Here is a 21446-nt window from a genome sequence, read left to right as displayed (position 1 = left end):
GGAGGCCATGCTCCGCGTTTCCCCGTGTACATGACACGCTCCCGAGCTGGCGTGGGACAGGCCGGACTCCGCCGGGCTTTCCCGCGGGGAAGCAGCGGCGGCGGCGGGGCTCAGAGGGGTGCGTTGGGAGGCGGGAAGCGCGAGCGGGATCGGGGAGGGGGGGCTGGGGGATGGTCTCTTAACGGCGGGAGGTGTGGCGGCAGCCTGCGGGGCCTCATCCCATCGTGGCGCAGGGGGATGCCTCCGAGGAAGAAATGTGCCGGGTCGGAGGCTGCAGCCAGTGGGTAGCTCGTCCCTTTTACATCTCTCCATTTTATTTATTTATGTGTATATATACACACACAGAGTTCTTTTGTGTGTCCCCTTTCTTCCTTCCTCCCTTACCTCAGCCTCCCCTCTTGACTCTGCTGGAGAGACCGGGGGGGGGGAAAGGGGGGGGTGGTGTGAAGAAAAGCAAAGCAAAAAAGGAGTTAAGTGTGGGGGTGCAAATTGCCGAGTGTGTCTCTGGTGGTGCAGAATTACTAACTCAGGGGTATGGAGCCTGGCTGGGTAGACAGTGAGATGTTACCCAGGTGAGACGGTATCTGCTGGTCATGTCAGTACCCAGGGAGCTTGTGGGAAGCGTGGAGGAGGATAAATTTTGGGTGGAAAGTGAAAATGGAGGCGGTTGGTATCGCAGTCTGCCGTAGGCGTGCGGACCCTCGTCGCTGTCTGGAGGTATTTTGTTTGATATGCAGTCTGCAGAGCGATCTGCTCACCAGGGCTGGGTTTGCAGGAGAAGGAGCTTTCATTTTATTCCTTAGCGTTTCTAGGCAGGCATTATTTCAGCGTTTAACTGTTCTACGTCTCTCTCAGTTTCATGATCTGATGTTTAAAAGACATTCAGCGTGTGTTGCCTTGCACAAAGGAGCCTTTCTCTAAGGCTTTTATGGGTTTTTATTTCCAATTCTTCTCGCTTGGAATGCAGATCTGATGGTGTAGCTGCTTGAAAACTTTGTGTGATTACAAGAGGACTTTTTTGGAAGTGACACACTTTTTAAGTGGTCTTAAAATTTCTACTTAGACGATGATGTTTCCTGACAGGAGTTGAAGGAAGATAGGAGTGCAGCCATTGGAGAGATGATTTGGACCCCCTGGGCTTGTGGTGGTGGTTTGAATCTTACGGTCTTGTCTTCAAAAGCATAATATATGCGTGTAGAGATATGACTCAATCCAGATGAGAGCATCCTGAAGGCAGAATCCATAGAAATTTAAAAAATCTGAAATGTCATTAAAAATTACTGAGGTTTTGATGGAAGCAGATTAAAGTGAACCGCTCAATACTTCTGTGTGTTGTTTTAGGAGAACAAAACAGGAGTCTGTATGAATCAGTGTGCGCTGCCTGGGCATAGTTCAGTCACACAATGTCTTTGATGGTTGTAAATGTCATGTGGTTTTGATTCTGTGAGGTGGGTTTGAGATAAAAATGATACAGACTGGGGATATATCAAGTCAAAAGCTCTGGGTGCTGGAAATTACCATGGTTTTGTACTCACAACAGGTTTTACACCATTGATGAAAGCATCCCCAATTGATGCGTTGTTTGGGCTTATGTTTCATGGTTGCATGGATGAAACAATTTCAAAAAGAGACAATATACAGCGATTTTTGCCTGAACCCCACCCTCCACTATCTCTCTGCTGTAAATATTTTAAGTACTTGCAGCTTTTTTGAGCATTAGACACTGATGGTTTAGAGATGTTATCTTCCAACTAGTAGAAAACAAAGTGCTGGCAGCTTTTATGCGTGTGTGATTTTGCTGGCTGTGGCCTTGCTACTAAATATGCTAAGCTATAGTTGAGGACAAACAAGGAAAAGGACATGGGTAGCTCTGGTGGTGTAATTCAGGGGGAGAAATTGGGTAAATATTTGGTAAAATAATATGGATTCTAAGAAAAAAGTCTGAGATGGCTTCAATTGATTTGCTGTTCTAAGAAGTGAGCTATGTAGATTTTGATAGATCTTTGGCTTTTATTTGACTTGATGTCAAGTAACAGCAAAACATCTGTGAGGTACACTGGGAAAACCAGGAGTGATGAGGGCTAGATGCATGTGTGAAGATCTGGGTTGGACATTTGTAGCTGGGTCTCTGATTAGACATGGCTTAGGACATTTGCCTTAAGACACAATGTTCCTTTGTGGCTCATCAGTGAGTCCAGGTTTGATTTGGAATCTGAAGATGGAGGGTTTCTTGACCATGAGAATCTACAAGGGGATCCACTATTTCTCACAAAACAGAGGTACAAAAGAAGATGAAAGGAGGGCCTTCTTACAAAGGCAAGTAGTGATAGGGCAAGGGTTAATGGTTTTAAAGTGAAAGAGAGTGGATTTAGATTGGATAAAAAGATGCAATTTTTTGCTTTGAGGATGATGAGACACTGAAACGGGTAGCCCAGAGAAGTTGTGGAGGCTTCAAGCCTGGAAGTGTTCAAAGGCAGGTTGGATGGGGCCTTGAGCAACCCGGTCTAGTAGGAACGTGTCTCTGCCAGTGGCAGGGGTGTTGGAACTAGGTGATCTTTAAGGTTCATTCCAACCCAGACCATTTGATGATGATGAAACTGACTAAGAATTACGTTTTGTTGATTCTAAAGCAGTAGAAAGTCTGGGGAGCTGAGCAAGTAACAATACCCAGTTCCTGGTAAAACTCATGAGCCAAGCATTTGTGTATCTTTTTAGCTATGCAGAGTTAAGATCAGCTGGTTTATGATCTTTGCCTCTAAGGTCTCTGGAATTAAGTATTTTACTGGAAGGTTGGAGTTTAACCAACAACTTGTACAACTGTGCAGTTTGTGCCTCCATTTATTGAGCCACTGGATGCTAATTAACCTGAAATACAAAACAGTTACATTATTATTTCTTTGGAGGACTGTTTTAGTGGTTGCTTGCAAAATACAGTTTATCCTTTCTCAGTGAGAGAAATATTTAGGTTAAATGAAACAAAGTAGTAAATCTGATTTTGCAGTATTAAGAGACCTTCAGAATATCTCCTGTGGAAGGGACCTATTGAAAAATGATTTATTCCTTGAAGAGATCAGAGATTAAACAGGAGCTTTTGTAAGGAAGGCTTTTAGAGAGTGGTTGATAAACCAGCTGGACTGACTTTTAAATAATTAATTTCAGCTTTGGTCTGCATTTCTATTTTGAAAGCTTCATCTTATTTCTTGCTCTTGGTTGCTTGGTAACCACTGGAAAGCTCTGGTTATTTTTTTTTTTCAGGTGAATGCATATTTTACACCTGATGGTACTTTACACAGATGATTGCTCTAAGTAGTTACACAGATTGGCACATGTATTCACTGCTTGAATTTTAGCTATTATTTTGCTTTTGTAGAAATGTCACAGAATGGTGGATGTTAGAAGGGACCTCTGGAGACCAACTAGTTCAACCCCCACACTAAATAGTCAGGGTCACCCAGAGCAAGTTGCACAGGATCACATCCAGGAAGGTGTAAAATGCCTTCAGAGAAGGAGACTCCACAACCTCTCTGGACAACCTGGTCCAGTGCACTGGCATCCTCACAGGAAAGAAGTTTTTCTTCATGTTTAGGTGGAACTTCCTGGGTTCCAGTTTTCATCCATTGTTCTGTCACTGGGTAGGTACCACTGAAAAGAGTCTGTCCTCATCCTCTTGCCCCCTATCCTTTAGATACTGATAAGCATTAAGATCTCCTCCTGGTCTGCTCTTCTGCAGACTAAACTGCCCTGGGTCTCTCAGGCTGTCCTTGAAAGAGAGATGCTATGATAATAGTTAAAGAAATTTAGTTCTCCCATTCTGAGCCTGTGACTTTTCCTTGTTTGTCAGTTTGAAGTAAAATAAATAAATAGAAGTCTGTGAGTGTATCTCAGAGATAAAAATAAATCTGTGAGGCTGAACATACAGAAGGTTGTAAAAGAAATGTCATTTTCAAACAAATTTAATTCCTAAATCATAGAAGTAAGTTCTCACTGTGAAAAGGCAGCTTTGTTAGTAACTAACCTCTCAAATAAGTAATACATCATGCATTGCATTTCTGGGAAGGTGAACCTAAGAAGAATCCTGGTGTGATATCCATTAAGGGAAAAAACCCCAATCCTACTCTAAAGGGTTAAAATACAAAGAAAGCTTGCAGAAGACTCCCTATCCCATCTGGCTGCTCTGAGGTGGCAAAATTAAGGTAGTGGTTCAGTGTCAGCTGAACAGTTGCCCATAACATTAGTGGGACTGTTGGCTTCCTTCATCTTTTGTCTGACATCTTGCACAGTGTATGAAAAGAAGTCAGGGAAAATTGGCTTTTGGTCAAATCTTGCTTTGTGCACACAAAATCAAGATAGAATCGTGTATGTGTTTAAGGTCAATATAGAGCAGACAATGAGATCCAAAAATGAAGAGCAAACCCATGGGGCTGCAGAGTTACCTGCTGCTGCTAAATAAAATGTTCATTATGACTCTTCCCAGATAGTTTGTGTGTCCCCTGGTCTCCTGCTGGATGTGCCTGAAGATTGAAGTGAAAGGTGCAGATAGATGCGGTCAAACGTGCTGTGATTCTGCCTTCTTTGAGGCTGCCCACTGATGTGTGCTCTGGAAAATGGAGCCATCTGTAATTACAATTCAGGTTGTGAAATTGGATAGCTTTATTTAACTGGGGGCTTTCATTGTGATTTAAATCAGGAGGGAAAAGATTTTTGTATTTTTTTTTACCTTATCTCTGTTTTTAATATTATTTTTGTATTTATGTTAACCGACAGCTGCATTTACACACAACTTTGGGACTTTAGAGAGTTACTGGTACTAGCTGCACATTTTGGTGGTTATGTAGCTTCAAATTCAGATTCTGAAACTACCTTTTATTGTGTTGAAAAATGGTAAGAGTTACCTTTTCCTGTAGTTTGATTTTCAGATATTTTAACTAAAAAAGCAGAAAATATTTTAATATCTAAGCCTAGTTTAGATAGTTCTAGTTTAGAGATGTTGAATGAGTTCTCAGGTATATAAATAGACCAATGTGTAAACTTGCTTTCTTTTGCAAAAGAGATTAATGCTATGAGAATTAAAGTTTAACAATAATAGAGTTTTTGCATTAGCTGAGCTCATGTTGCTAGTCGGATTTTACTTGTGGATAGTAGCTGTGGTCTAATATAGCTCTGGTTTTAGTGTCAAGTTCTTTTTCAGTGAGTGGCAAGGGGGGACAGGTCATTCTAGCCTCTTAGCTGGTTTTTCTGAGTGAACCAGTTATTTAGCAGAGCTGAAGAAAACACTCTTTGTGCATGTGCAGATGTCAAAAGCTTGTTTGTCATCACCGAGATGTTCTTTTTCCAGGTGATCAGCAAATCATCGGGTGTTAGCAATGAGCTTGTATTGGCTGGATGCCTTAAAGTAGATTATTCTCTTAGACTTTGGATGTGTCTTCCTACACTGAAACTTACTTGAATTTAATTCTTTTAGTTTCTTTCATTTATGGTACTTATAGTCAAAAGGTGTTTTTATTTTCTTTTAATAACATCAGTCTGTATTTTCCTGCAGTGCCAAATCACAGTCACAGCTTCATGTTTTTGGTAGTTCTTACTCTTTTGCAGTGAATTAAACTGGCATAGCACACATTCGGTACACAAAAATCCACCTTCTCTTTCCCACAGCTGTACATAGTGAGATCAGAAATTTTGCATTGTGGTTCCTTTGTTCCTTTTGCCACAGAACAAGAATTAGCAAATTGTGTTATGCTCATAGGTGTTGCATATAAACTCCAAGTTGGGTCACTTCTGAGCCTTTCTAACATAATGTGCTGATACCAGGTAGTAGTACTGACTTTTTGGTCCCATCAGAGTCTTAGTTTGAGGTAGTTTGAGTTACTGGCTTGGCTTCTCAATAGTCTTCAGCATTTAATAATCTGTGTTGCAAAAAAAGAGTAACAGACATTAATGGCAGACTTTGTATAGTGCTGGGAATCAGGCCTCTGGTGTGAATGACTTCTGCTCCCTTGGGAATCTAGTAACCAGTTTTTGATGCTAATGAAACATCCTTGTCAAGTCTGTTGTTTCCCCTGGAGATCAGGTTTCCATTCTCCCGACTCTTCAGTTCATTTCTTTGTCTTTTAATGTGGTGATTGACCCTCATAGAAACTGGGAGCCTCAGGTGGATAGCTGTGTCCCCGTGGAATTCTGGTTTTAGCATTCTCAGGTGGATAATGCTGCTTCTATTTTTCTCGGGCAACGTCTTAGGATCCTAGAGAGAGAAGGGGTTGGTGTGAGGAAAGGATTGAGCTTGGTTTGATAGAGGCTGATGAACTTTCTTCATGCAGCTGCACGTTATCTCCATTACACCTAGCAGAGGATTGATGAAGAGATAATTTTTGAGTCTTTCAGTCTCCCAAGGCCAGTAGCATCACTTCTGATTTAGAAATGTGCTTTTCAACAGCCATCTTTTGCATTCCTGTCTCTGACAGCCATCCTCAGTTAAGGTTGCCAGCTCTTTTTTGAATTTGTCTCCTAATCTGTCTCCTAGGTCTTCAAGTATCTTCCTGCTCCCTTTCTCTCCCATTTGCAGAAGAAAAAAAAACCAAAAAGGGTAAGGAGTGAACAAGTCAGGAAGGAGCTGGAAGTCTTCAAAAGCTTAAGCTTAGAGTGAAACCTTGATGTTTGCGAAGTTGCTTATGACTGCTGACCTACTGTGGAGGTGGCAGACCGCAGCATGTTGAAGATTAAAGTGCCTTTCTTTCCTGTGTGTGTCTTTGCTGCTGAGACTTTCCCCTCTGTGTGGGCAGGAAATGTTCACTGTAAGAGTAGTAGCTGCAGGAGATGACTCCTAACAGCAGCAGCAGAGCAGGATAAAAGGAGAGCTTCTGCTTTAAGAGCTGGAGTATCAATTCCCTCTTTGGACCAGCAGGGCAGGCGCAGCTGCCTCTAAAGGAACCCAGAACATCGGGGCTGCTCTGTATGTTGTAGAAGGTACAGTGTAAGAAAAACAGAAGTGGCTTTTTCTTGGGGTGGGTGAGATTCTTTCTAGCAATAGGGTGTTAAAATCCTATCCAAGGTATAGGCTGAAGGAAATGTCAAATATATGTGTGAGGGGTGTTCATTTGCAACAGCAGAACTGTACTGAGAGTAATGGATTGGTGGGGGGCTTTTTACTGCTTTTAAGGTTAAAAGGGCAAATAGCACTATAAATATACATGATTCTGTGATACAAATCCATAAAAGCTAAATAAATCAATGTATACAAGCGACATTCTATAGGAGCAATAATGCAGGCTGTTGGAGCATTTGTCTTTGATAAACAAGTCTGCTGAGGTGTTTGGTTTTTTTTGTCTTGTTGCCATAGTGCTTGAACACTTCCCAAATATTTGAATGGTAGAGAGACCACCTTTTCCTTCCTTTCTTAGCTTGCAGGAGGAATAGCTTGATCAGTCTGTGGGAATACTTGCATATGTGAGTTTGCTTGTTCATGTGTTTTATCAGAGGAAGCTATTTTAAATAACACAAACACCCCCCCACACTTGTGACTGTTCATACTTTTTCTCATCCCCTTCATTCTGTGCTTCTCAATCTTCTCACATAGACCAGTTTTATACCAAGCACAGACAGGAAGAGTGTGGAGAGTTGCAGAAGGAAGAAGAGCCTGCGGAGTTACAGGACGAATTTCCTCCTGTGTGTGCTCAGGAAACACAGAAGGTTATCCTGCTGAGAGTTTTGAATGCTGTCTAAAAAGGTCTCCAAGAGTGTTGTCTGGGGGTTAAGTAGTGAGAGGAGTGGTGCAGTTAGGAAGTTCAAGGTGATTCATAGTGTGAAACCATGTTTTATAGCTCATGGATGTATTAGTCATAGAACTTGCCTTCTTTGCAGCTTTTGGCTCAAGTAAACTTCAGTTACTGTCATGGAACCATTTGAAGTAACTTCACAGTGTAACAGCACTTGAACCAAGTGTAGCAGTTGAGTTAGTAGCCAATACGTTGTTATTCCTGGTGTCACATCAGTGTTGCAAACCTAGCAGGAGCCTTTGAGCATTTCCGCTTTAACTGCTTGCTTCATAGAATTATAGAATAGTTTGGGTTGGAAGGGGCCTTAAAATTCATCACCTCTTACAAGCCAGGTTGCTCAAAGCTCCATCCAACCTGGCTTTGAACAATTCTAGGCTTGGAGCCTCCACAGCTTCTCTGGGCAATCTGTTCCAGTGCCTCACTACCCTCATGGGGAAGAATTTCTTCCTAATGTCTCATCTCAATACATCTTCTTCCAGTTTGGAGCCATCACCCCTTGTCCTCTTACTACATGTCTTTAACAGGTGCCCTGTAGCCCCCTTGAAATACAGGAAGGCTGCAATAAGGTCTTCCTGGAGCTTTCTCTTCTCTAGGATGAACAACCCCAACTCTCTCATCCTGTCTTCATAGGAGAGGTGTTCCAACATTCTGGTCATCTTTGTGGCCCTCCACTGGACCCATTCTAACAGGTCCATGTCTTTCTTGTGCTGAGGACTGCAGAGCTGGACCCAACATGCAGGTGGGATCTCAGCAGAGTGGAGCTGTGAGGCAGAATCCCATCCCTGGACCTGCTGCCCCACACTTCATGATGCTTTCCTTTTCAGTTAGTTGAGAGTTAAAGAATACATAGGTTCTACTTGGGTTGTTTCGATATGTACCAGATACTTAGTGAGGAGGGGCAGAACCTGAGTGTGGCCCACAACACAGGGAACACGTGTGTCCTGTCATGGTAGGACTAGGGAGAATATCTTGGTTGAAGAGAGAAGTGGGATTCTCTTTATAGTGCTAAAAAAATTCTCAGCCAGTCCTACGTTCAATCCCCCTCCCCCTAGCAGCAGTGATCTGCAGAGGGAGGATGATGCCTTTCTTTGACTATGAGTATGTACCTTGAAGGACTTTCCTGCTCACACCAACTGACTAGCCTCACTGCAGCTGCATTCTGCAGTTCTTAATGGTATGAAGTTGTTTGGAGGGGTAAGAGATGGGGACCTGACTGCCATGATGATGGGTGTGACATGCTCCCAACAGGAAACCAATGGACAAAATATAAACTGTTGATTGTTCTAATTGATAGCTTAGATGTCCTCCTTTGTTTCCATTTCCTCTGGACCAGCTTTTGTTGCAAATAACATAGCTAAGGGGTAGAAAGTACATTTTGCTATGGTGCAAACATATTAGTGAGCAATATGAGGTAGAACTATTCTTTGTTTCAGAGCAAATCAGGATTTTTCAGCGCTGCTTGTGTCTGCCTGGAAGAAGCAAAATTATCTGTAGCTGCACTTGTCCTCCTTGCTTAAGGAGGTTTTTTTTTGCAAAATGAAAATATTCTCTGTTTAGTCTAGTGGGTCTGTAAAGTTGCTGTGCTACCCTTGTATAAGCTGTGTTAGCAGGGCAGCTTTGCATCGGAGCTGCTTTGCATTTCCCCCTCTTTATGTTCTTCTTTGCTCCTACCTCTCTTCCCCCACCCCTAAACGCAGTCTCACCAAACTGGGAGTGCAGACAACAAAGTCTGTGCATGCAGGTGTGGTAACCTCACATTGGTAAGAAGCTCAAGGCAGAGAGTGCTCCTTGTTTGAATGGGAAATTTAGGGGATAGACAGAGAAAAGAAACTGTGGTTCTTACTCCTGGTAATTGTAGAACAGTTTTGGTTGGAAGAGCCTTTGAGGATCATTGAGTTCAACCATTAACCCAGCACTGCCAAGTCCCCCACTAAGCCGTGTCCCTCAGCACCCCGTCTACAGGTCTTTGAAATTCCTCCAGGGATTGTGACTCCACCACTGCCCTGGGCAGCCTGTTCCTAGGGTTTGACAGCCCTTCAGGGGAAAAAAAATTCCTAATATTCAAACTTCCTCTGGCACAACTTGAGGCCATTTCCCTTTGTCCTGTGAGACATGATAGACTAACTGGAATCCAAGATTGTCATTTGCAGATCCCCTTTATACTCTCTGTTCACTTGTTTTGTAATTCTGTGGAGTAAAACCACAGGCTGTTCAAACCTGCACTTTTCTCCAAAAAGCATTGGCAGTATCAGGGTAAATCTGGGACATGTTACCTACATTTGCAGTCTCAAGACTACAGCAGGAAACAGAGATCATAGATTTTAAACATCTCGTGGAAAAACTGGCTCCTGACAATGGGGTTTGTGATCACTAGTCAGGGATACCTAGATGGAGCAGGAAGAGTGGTGAGATTCAGCATGCCAAACATGTTGTAGTGTTCACAGTAGCTCTTGGTTGATGTTTCTGAAGCAGCTCAGTGAATTCGTGGTAGCAAATGAAGCTGAAATAGCATGGCTGATGCTTAGGTGGTTGATGATGTTGGTGTGGAACCAGAGCTAGAATATATAGTCCATTATGAAATGGTAAGAGAGCTGAGTTCCTAACTGTGGGTAAATGTACATAATCTGCTTCCATGCTCATGCTGAGGTGGATTTATCTTTAGAATCACAGAATGGTTTGGGTCGGAAGGGACCTTTGAAGGTCATCTAGTCCAGTCATTTCTGCAGTTACCAGGGACGTCTTCAATTAGATCAGGTTGTTCAGAATCCTCCAACCTCATCTGGAATGATACCAGGAATGGGCCATCTGACACCTCTCTGTGCAGCCTGGGCTAGTGTCTCATCACCTTCATTGTAACACATTTCTTCCTTCTCACTGGGCTAAATCTCCCCTCTTAATTTAAAACCATCACCTTTTACCCGGTTGAAACAGGATAAAAAGATTGATCCTGTCTTTTAAGCCCCTGAGAACTGAACATCAGAGATGCAAAATGATATTTGTTAGAGAAAATGAGATGGAAATGAGTATATTTACATCTACAGTATTGAAGGGCTGAGGCTTCAACTTGGGTTCTGCAGAAGTCTGAATGTACATTGAATTTACAGCATAGAGTATGGTAACTTAGACTGAAACTTGCTGCTATTCTCCTGTGATTATGATATCAAATGTTTGGGCTCATAGGATTTGTACTTTACAATTAAACAGAAAAATTACATGCTTGAACAGCAGAACAGAATGAAATCCTTCCTGCATGTAAGTGCTGTATTAACCTGAACATCCTTATGGCAACAGTTGATGTAGAGCATAGTAAATAGCTTGTACTACAGCTGAATAAAAATTATTCTATCTTACTAGATTAATCTGTAGCAACTGTCACAGTGACTTCTTAATAGATCTTGGAAATGCACAAGGCAAAAATGAGGGAACTGTAATATTAGCTGGAAATCTTGATTCTAAATTGCTTTCAGGAATGAAGATTGCTCATTTTTAGAATACCTGTTGCCTTGTTACTGAGTTTCTATGCCAAAATGAGCAAGGGTGTTTCTGCCATAAACCCACAGGGGAGCAAAAAGAATACATAGATCTTGGTACTGAACAGTCTATGGGAAAGAGTTGTTCATGCATTATTAAATAAAAGAGAAATAGTTGTTAATTTTTTTGAGCATGATCTTGTGCACCTGTTTGTAAAAGACACAACAGGAGCAAGATCTTTGTGAAAGATACTATGAAGACGAGATATGTAGTAGAATCAAAGAATCAGAGAATGGTTTGGGTTGGTAGGCAACTTGAAATGTCATTGAGTCCAACCCCTCTGCAGTGAGTAACCCCCTGAAGGGACCTTTAAAGGTCATCTACTCCAACCTCTCAGTAAGTGGGGGCATCTGCAGCTAGATCACGTTGCTCAAAATCCTGTCTAACTGGAGCTGGAATATTTTCAGGGATGGGGCTTTTAACCTCTCTGAGCAACCTGGGCCAGTGTTTCACCACCCTCAGTGTAAACCATTTCTTCCTTCTCTCTAGTCTGCATCTCCTTCTTAATTTAAAACCATCACCCCTTGTCCTGTCACAACAGGCCCTGCTAAAAATATTGTCCACAGATTTCTTGTAGGCTCCTCTAAGTACTGAAAGGCCACAAAGATCTCCTTTGAGCCTTTTCTAGGCTGAAAAATCACTCAGTTGAGAACTCTGACACTGGTTTTACAGATGTCTGTGTTTCACATGGACCTCTAGTTTGTTGTTACATGCTTGGCCAAGCTTGTCCATGGTTGGCTAAGCACCTCTGAATAGTCTGTCTCAGCAGGATTGCTGTATGGTCCATGTTAGTTAATAATTGTGCCAGGTAATTGTTGTATCCCTGCCATAAAACAGAGGAGAACTATAGGGAAGCAGGAGAACAATGTGGGGGGGTGTTAATACATTCTTGGTACAGCGTGGACCAGATGCAAGGTAGATAGACAAAGGTGAACAGCTACAAAACCCAGCCAAACAAAGAATTGGGCAGGAGAATGAAGGTACAGAGAGGAGGAGGGATTTGGCTTGTGTCATACAACAGGTCAGTCACTGTCAGATGTTGAAACAAAATGATGTTGCCTTGCATTTGGTGGTAGTAGAGTTTGGAAAAGCAGTTTGCAAGATCCAGAATCTAGCTAAATGAATACATTTATGTGTTTTACTCTGCTTTAGCACTTACACGGACAGAAAAGGGGGGCGCACTGATTGCATTTCACACTCTCCTCTAGCCTAATTGTTCCTCCCTCTGTCACCACTGGTGACTTTAAACTGCTGGGCTAGAGTGTTTTCACAGAAACTCCCCATTTCTTAGCTCTGCTTCTTTCTCACGTTGGTGTGAACGTGTGAGGCTAGATTAAGAGGTACTTAGACTTTACACTTGCAGTAGCTTTCAGTGGTGTCATGTTGCTTAGATGCCTTCTGAGTGTTTGCTTCAGTCTTATTTGTACTGATTTGAAGAAATGGAAAAAAATAGTGGAGAAAATAGTTTTTGCAGCAGGAGAGGAAACAAACATGAGGCCCTGTTGCCTAGTCCATATTCTAATAGTGGGAACAAATCTGGACGTTCTTGCTTTGAACTACCCAATATTTGTACTGGGTTTGCTTGGGACAGAGTTTAGTTTCTTCCTAGTAGCTGGTATTGTTTGGATTTGTGCAGAAACTAGTGTTGATAACACAGGGATGTTTTAATTCCTGCTGAGCAGTGCTCATGCAACGTCAAGGTTTTTTTCTGCTTCTCACACTGCTTCTGAGGGGGTTGGGCCTCCAGAATACCTCCATACAAGCTATTACAAAGAACTGTAGCTCTCTCCCAGCCCAAACCGGTACACTTGTATTCAAGGGTGGATTTTTTGCATTTGTAACTTTTATGAAAGGTTCTGTGGGATTTGGCCAAGTGCTCCAAAGTTGGGTAGAAAGCAGGGAAGGGCTGAGGAGGCAGTATTGAGTTGAAGCTTCTCCAAGCGTAGGGAATATCAAAATGACTTTGCTTAAGGAATAATGCCAAGGGTGCTTTCATGCATTTTAGATGAGGGGTGGTTAAACTGTTGGTGAACTGTATTTGGGGCAAGTTAAAGTCAAATATCTATCTCTATTTGCCAGTTTTCAAAAGGCTTTTCAGGGAAACGTGGCTGGACTGAAAGATAGTTGTAGTGTTTTGGAGTTTGCAGAAGCAAAGCAGGTAGCCTGGGAGAGTTCTTGTAAATGTGTGGTTGTATTTGTAGGCTAAAATGTGTGTTTGTTTTGTAATGGAGCTGTGGTTTTGAGCACTTTAGAGGGCATTTGTAAGCTAAAAAAGGGGGTAGTTAAAATTGAATTCTTCAAGCAGCTCTGCAGAGCAGAGCTGGACTCTTTTTTTCACGTTGTTGTGGTTCTAGGTTGATAAAAGTGTATTCAAATGAAGTTCCAAATTGATGCACTAGTTAGTAACTATACAGTAGGTGAATTGTGCCTGTTCTGTTTGATAGTTAGTTGGATAGAGCAACACAGATCTGAGCTTTCTAACATGCTTAATTTAGATTTTTCTTTGACAAAAAGGTGGGTTTGTGTTCTGTTGGGTGGTGTTAACTCTTTATCTCAGGGCTGACCAAGTCTATGATGTTAGTCTGTGTGTCTTCAAAAAGTTGACTTCAGACTTGCTAAAAGGCATTTGCTTGATGTAAAGATGTAAAAATATTGTTAGCTAAAAATATCCTGGAACTTGGGTGTTTAGTGAAACACATTTGGGAATTTGGGGAATTTTTATGTTGTCAGAAAAGGTTTAATGGGAGCTAGGGCAGGCTGAGGGGAGAAGGGGAATGATGTAGTGCAGTTGGTAAACATGTTGTCATGGGACCTTGCCTAGACTTCTGTATTTCAGACCAACAACAGACATCATTTTAGTGTTAAACTACTGTGATTATAAGGAATATTTCTGATGTCTCTGCTAGTTGGTGTGGATGACTACAGCTCAGAGTCTGATGTGATTATTATACCTTCAGCCCTGGACTTTGTCTCACAAGATGAAATGTTGACGCCTTTGGGAAGACTGGACAAGTACGCTGCAAGTGAGAACATATTTAACAGGTATGCTTTTTAAATGTCCTGCCTGCCTAATGGTATCTATCTGATTCCAACTTAATTGCAGTTAATTTTCATGAAATACAAATAATTTAACCAAAAAAACCCAAACAAAACAACAACTTGATAAAACTCTTCAGTTTCTACTCTTCCTCTTGTTTACTTACTAGTATTTTGCTCTCTGAGTAGGAGGAATGTAAGAGAAAAACATTTGCTTACCATTTAAGCAGCTGTATTTCAGGACTTCTTGAACTTTTTTGTTAATTGTACCACATCCTTTTATGTGTTTTGTGGCTGGTAAGCTCCTGTTGACACAGGACAGGAGGATAAGAGTAAACTGTATCCATAACTCTGTGTGGAAAATTACTTGAAGCCCAAAACGTGTTCTGCAAGATCACCCTCATCCACAGATGACAGTTTGGGTATTGCTGCTTCTGATTATTGATTATTGCCCACTTAATACTGTGGTCTATATTTCCCCCTTTTTATTTCTGTGATGCCACTGAGCTCATTGTTTAATTTAAAAGCAGACATACTGTAGCATATTCAGACACACAACCCCAGCCCATCCCCTGCATGCAGACATACTGCAGTGGAATGGAGCAATTAAACCCCAGCATTTGTTTTACTTACAAACCATTACAAGATCACAGCTATGTATACAGCATGTTAAGATTGTGGGTTTCTGAGTGTTTTATTTTAACATAGTTTAGTTTGGGCTGCAAGTAAGTCTTTAATAAAGGACATTTGCTTTTATGTTGAGCTCTTTCCAGTATGCAGAAGATAAGTCTATGAACAACCACCCTGTAGCTTACCCTCTGTTTTTGTGGTCATGATCTGAGCCCTGTGAGGATTTAGCCCTGTGCTTAACTTCAATCATGTGAAGTGTACTTAAAATTCCATACTACATACATGAATATACCTTGGTTTGCAAGGTGTTCATTCTGATTGAACTGAAGCTAGCAATGATCAAATGGTTTCTCTTATGATAACCTGCATAAACCAGTTCTTAAATGCCTGATTTTAAAGCTTTCTGTGTTCCTTAAATCCTCTTTGTTGTATTTCACAATTTGATGAAATCAGCAGTTTGAGTTTTTAATTTTTGTGTGTTTGTGTTTTCAAGTGAAAGGAGTGAAGAGAAACCTTGAGGAATATAGATGACAGTAGTGTAATAAAAGGAACTCAGAAACTCCAGTTGTGTGCCTTGAAATTTAAACAAGAATAGTGGTCCCAATATTTTACTGACCTGTTTAAGAAACAGCTGTCTCTCTGAGTCTCTTGAGCCTGAGTATGGATTGCAGAGGGTATGGGGCATGCACAAGCTTGAAATCTTGTGGATAATGCTGTCCAGCTTTATGCATCCTGTTTTTTTGCAGGGGAAGGTGGGTAGAGTAACCACAGTTTTCCCTGGGGTTTACTTGTTTGGGGTTTTTCTTGCTGGTGTAAACATGTTGCTTAATTACAGTGCTCTTTGTAGGCTCACTGAGTTATGTAGCATAAGAAAACAGAGGAAATACCATATGATAGCCATTAGTGATACAACTCTGAGTAGCAGTTACATCACTGTAAGTGATAGTGAGCAACTGTTGCAGCAGTTTGTGATGATTCAGCAATAGTTAATCTCAGGAATAACCAGAGAAATTTTGGGATCTAGATGAACTGGAGCACTTCATAGGGGGAAATGTAAGAATAAGCAATCTAAATGTAATTTAATCTCTATCTCTTTAGTATTAATCACACCCAGTTTATTAAGTGTAGTTTATTAGATTGAGTGGATTCCTTGAGCACTCGTGATTTCTCAGCTAATATCTGAAGGCCAAAGCCAGTTGCTCTGAGATAAAAATGGATCTGTGTCTGAATCCTAGAAAATTCAGTAGATCAGGCTTGGAACTTGCAGATAGCAACTGTTGCTTCCTTTGAATATGTATGTTTTTTGACAGGATGAACTGAAAAAGAGATTGAGGTAGGGATTCCTTTAACAGCTTCCCAAATGGTGGAAGGAATTGCTGTGTGACAGTTTTTGGCAGGTTATGGTCTTCGTCCTCACTGTTTGAAGTGTTGCTAATCAGCACCATGGATACTGTCGTAGTCCATGAGAATGGAGTGGAACCTGACAAATAAATGACCCCTCTTGTGCCTGAAAACTGAGGCAAAGAGGACTGTGGTTCTGGTTTTATTCAGGAAGAAGCAGCCTCCAGACCAGGTTTGAGATGCATCTCTAGCATATGCCTTTGTAATGCAATATCATATTGTAGCAAGAATAGGTGTCGAGCAGAAAGCCAAGCCCATCACCCTGAAACTAGGTCTCCTTGTGTCTTGTAGTGCTGGTGTGTATGCCTGCATGGATGAGGATTTCCTTTTATTGCTCTTTGCTTTAAAAAAGCAATTGCTGGCACAGACTGGAGCAGAGCTTTTGTCTCTTCTCATTTTAAAAATCCTTTGTGGATTTTTCCTAAGCTTTATTGCTGTTAACTTACTTCCATTCCTCATTAAGAAGGCTCAGAAGTAAATATTGCTCACCAACAGATGTTTGAGGAGTGAGGCTGTTCCTGAACAGCAGAGCCTTCCTTTTATCGGCCTACTTTGTGAGGAATTTTTTTGCTCCTTCTCTTCAAAGCAAAGCAGATCTTGGCAGCAGACTCTCATTCATCACTATGATCAGTCTTGGCTCTCAAGACTGTATCTACATATGGATGTAGATATTTTTAAGCTATCCTCTTGCCATGCTTCTTGCCTTCTGAAGTACTTCTTTGCTTGTCCCTTGGGAGAATACCTGATGTCTTTTGAAATAGTTTAACTTCTAAATATTTGTAGAGCACCACTCAGCACCAGCTGAGGAGATGTTGGATTTCAAAGAGGGATTAGCACTTACAGTGTAAGTGAAGATTTGACCAAAAGCATTCTGAGTAACTGACTTCATGGCACAGGTATGGTCTGTAGAAGGTAGCCTTCTTGCTTTCTGCACTCAAGATGAAAGAGAGACTGGTGTCAGAATGGAAGCTGTGCCACACATGACAATTAATTATTTTACTGTGGTTGTCTGATTCCTGACCTCAACGTGGAATCATCTAGGCTTTTTGTAACTCAACCCAGTGCTTGAATTGTTTGGATACATGGGCCTGCTTGAGCTGGTCCAGAGGAGGCCACAAAAATTACCAGAGGGCTGGAACACCTCCTCTATGAAAAGAAGGCTCTGGAGAGCCCTTATTGCAGCCCTCTGGTACTTAGATGGGGCCTACAAGAAAGCTGGAGAGGGACTTTTTACAGTGACATGGGGATAGGAGTAAAGGGTAATGGTTTTAACTGAAATAAGGGAGATTTGGTTTAAAGATTAGGAAGAAATTTGTTTGTCTGAGGATGGTGAAACACTCACAGGAACAGTTTGCCCAGGGAAGTTGTAGATGCCCAATCCCTATAAGTGTCCAAGGCCAAGTTGGATGGGGCTTTGAGTAACCTGGTCTAGTGAAAGATGTCCCTGCCTATGGCAGGGTAGTTGGGCAAGGTATCTAAAGTTCCTAAGGTCACTTCCAACTCAAACCATTCTGTGGTTCTATGAGATAAGTGAATGTAACCTTCCATAACACTGGATGGATGGATTTAAGAGTGTACCCTGTCATTATTGGTTAGCTTCCCAGTTAGTCTTTCTAAAGCTAGCTTAGCTTGCCCCACTGCCTTTTGTTGTGGTGCTTCTTAGCAGAATCTCTGAATGCCAGGCAGTACCACCTGGTTGCAGGTGGAGGCCATCTTCCACATTTAGTCCAGGGAAAAAGCTGCATATCCTTTCTTAGCTTTGAGTGGATGTAATAAATGTGTCATATCTAGATGAGGTTAGGATTTGTGTTTTCATCTCCAGCTCTTGCAGAAGGTTTGTAGCCTTATATTTACTGGATGGCTGCTTCTACATAACCATCTAACTCACAGGAGTTAGCAAAGACTTGCTGTGGGATCCAGCTACCACGATTCAGGATGTTGCTAACAAAGCTCACTCTGTGAGGAGATGCCCAAAGCTCTCAGCACAGTAGGGTGCAATTCCGCAGTCCCCAGGAGCCAGCTGGGATGTAGTGCTGTTTATTGTGGTTCCTCACGTGCTGAGATCAACTCAGTGGGTCACATGACTTGTCTCTCGTTTCCCAAGATGACATTTAAGCATGTAGGAGACACACATCCAGGCAGGCTGGTTTGTGACATATGCTTCATCTGTTCCTCTTCTCTTTTCAGAGGCGTCCAGCCCTTTAAAAGACCAAGTCAACTCTGCTTCTAGGTTAGTGTGTCACATAGTCTGTTTCCCTCCATTAGTATTCTGATAGCTGAGTTTTCAACTGCATATCAAGGACTCTGCTGAGAGATGTTGCACTTTTACCAAGTTGTAAAGAATGAGGGAGAGGAAATCTGTCAAAAGCAGACAATTTTTGCAGGGTTGGTTTTTGGTGGGGGTTTTTTGAGGATTTTGTTCATCTGCATGTCAAAACACTTTAAGATTGTGTTGCTAGTGGACAGTGTGAAACATTTAAGTTTGATTTTCAGTGTGAGAAAACAGAAATGTCTGCTTAGCTTTGGGAATTCCTGGTAACATACTGTGTTTCTCTGATTGCTGAGAGTTGTAAAGTTCTTAAGCTTCCCTCTTACACTAGGATGTTCCCATCTGTTTCTCACCAGTTTGTGGCCATTGCTTACATTCACTGTTTGCAGCAAAGACAATTGACTTCAGCTATGCTTCTGCTCCTAGAAGAGTCTAATAATTTTGATTGCAAAAGGCCTTCAAGATCGAGTCTAACCCTTATCTAACTCTGTCAAGGCTGGTGCTAAACCATGGCCCTCAGCACCACATCTCTGTGTCTTTTAAATACCTCCAGGGATGGGGATTCAACCACTTCCTTGGGCAGCCTACTCCAGGACTTGACACTGGAGAAGTTTTTTCTAATATCCAACGTGAACTTCCCTTGGTGCAGCTTGCAGCCATTTCCTCTCATCCTGTCAGTTGGTCCTAGGGAGAAGAGATCCACCCCCATCTGACTACAACCTTTTTTCAGGGAGTTGTAGAAAGCAAGAAGGTCTCCCCTCATATTTTTTTTTTTTCCCAGGTTAAGCAACTCTAGTTTTCTCAGCAGCTCCTCATAAGACCTGTTCTCCAGATCCTTCACATCACAGACATGCATCTTGTCTACAGCACTGCTGTTTGCTAACAGTGCTTCTATCTGCATCCTAACAGAGTGTCTGTCAGTTCTGCAAATATCTGACACTTGACCCTTGCTGCTTCAGCGTGTTGATGAATTGCTCTGGGGCAGCACAAGAGCTAACAGTGTGTTGGACACTGTTCCTTGGCCTTTTCCACTGTTGAGATAATCTTACTTGCCCACTGAACTGATGTGCAACCCATGTTGTTCAAAAGGGTGAGGAAGAAAAATTATGCCATTGCAGGTTGTTATTGTGGAGGAAGTTTGCCTGTTTAATGTTTAGGGCTCTCTGGGTAACTGATGGGCATGACTTTGTAATAGAACCTTAGAGGACAAAACCCCAAATTTGACTTTTTCTTATCACTGACAAGTTTATGCTTAGAAAAATATCTTGATGTGATTCATATTAATGTTTCACTTTTTGTTTTGCTTAATCATAGAAAGGTTTGGGTTGGAAGGATCATCTAGTTCTAACCCTCCTACCATGAGCAGGGACACTTCCTACTAGACCAGGTTGCTCAAAGCCCCATCTAACCTGTGTGTCTCAGGTTGGTTGGGGGTTAATGTATGTCCCAGGCACAGATGGAATAGTACATTTTATTTTCACAGAATCTGCCCATTGCTCTCTATATAATGAGAGTCATTAAGGTTGGAAAAGACCTTCAAACTCTTGGAGTCCACCCACTAACGCAGCACTGCCAGGTCCACCACTGTACAGTGTCCCTCAGCACCACATCTACATGTTTTTAGAATAGAATAAACCAGGTTGGAAGAGACCTTCAAGATCATCATGTCCAACCTATCATCCGACACCAACTAAACCATGCAACCAAGCACCCCATCAAGTATCCTCCTAAACACCTCCGACGATGGTGACTCCACCACCTCCCCGGGCAGCCCATTCCAATGGACAATCACTCTCTCAGTGTAGAACGTCTTCCTAACGTCCAGTCTGAATCTTCCCTGGTGCAGCCTGAGACTGTGTCCTCTTGTTCTGGTGCTGGTTGCCTGGGAGAAGAGACCAGCCCTCGCCTGTCTACAACCTCCCTTAAGGTAGTGGTAGAGAGCAATAAGGTCTCCCCTGAGCCTCCTTTTCTCCAGGCTAAGCAACCCCAGCTCCCTCAGCCTCTCTTCATAAGGCTTATGTTCCAAACCCCTCACCAACTTTGTTGCCCTTCTCTGGACTTGTTCCAGCAAGTCAACATCTTTCCTAAACTGAGGGGCCCAGAACTGGACACAGGACTCAAGGTGTGGCCTAACCAGCACAGTGTACAGGGGCAGAATGACCTCCCTGCTCCTGCTGGCCACACTGTTCCTGATGCAGGCCAGGATGCCATTGGCCCTCTTGGCTGCCTGGGCATACTGCAGGCTCATGTTCAACCTACCATCGACCAGTACCCCCAGGTCCCTCTCTGCCTGGCTGCTCTCCAGCCACTCTGTCCCCAGCCTGTAGCACTGCATGGGGTTGTTGTGGCCAATGTGCAGAACCCGGCACTTGAATGTGTTCAATCTCATGCCGTTGGACTCTACCCATCTGTCCAGCCTGTCAAGGTCCCTCTGCAGAGCCTCTCTACCCTCCAGCAGATCAACTGCTGCCCTCAGCTTGGTGTCATCTGCAAATTTACTGGTGATGGACTCAATGCCCTCATCCAGATCATCAATAAAGATGTTAAAGAGCATGGGGCCCAGCACTGATCCCTGGGGCACACCACTAGTGACTGGCCGCCAGCTGGATGTGGCACCATTCACCACCACTCTGGGCTTGGCCCTCCAGCCAGTTCCTAACCCAACACAGTGTGCTCCTGTCCAAGCCATGGGCTGACAGCTTGGCCAGGAGTTTGCTGGGGGGTACAGTGTCAAAGGCCTTGCTGAAGTCCAGGTAGACTACATCCACAGCCTTCCCCACATCCACCAGGCGGGTCACCTGATCATAGAA

General features: G+C 42.6%; 1 protein-coding gene across 1 annotated transcript in view; it reads left to right on the top strand.

The window, feature by feature from the left end:
- Positions 1-21446, top strand: part of PPP4R1 (protein phosphatase 4 regulatory subunit 1) — a 73447-nt gene continuing 52001 nt past the window's right edge. Inside the window, exons 1-2 of the mRNA XM_054164002.1 lie at positions 1-118; positions 14207-14342. Coding sequence (XP_054019977.1) covers positions 31-118; positions 14207-14342 — 224 coding nt within the window. The 5' untranslated portion in view covers positions 1-30. The remainder of the gene's footprint in view (positions 119-14206; positions 14343-21446) is intronic.

Source organism: Dryobates pubescens, chromosome 9, assembly GCF_014839835.1.
Source record: "Dryobates pubescens isolate bDryPub1 chromosome 9, bDryPub1.pri, whole genome shotgun sequence".
Taxonomy (NCBI): Eukaryota; Metazoa; Chordata; class Aves; order Piciformes; family Picidae; genus Dryobates; species Dryobates pubescens.
Note: the sequence above shows the minus strand (reverse complement) of the source record. Positions and strands in the feature narration are given on the sequence as shown.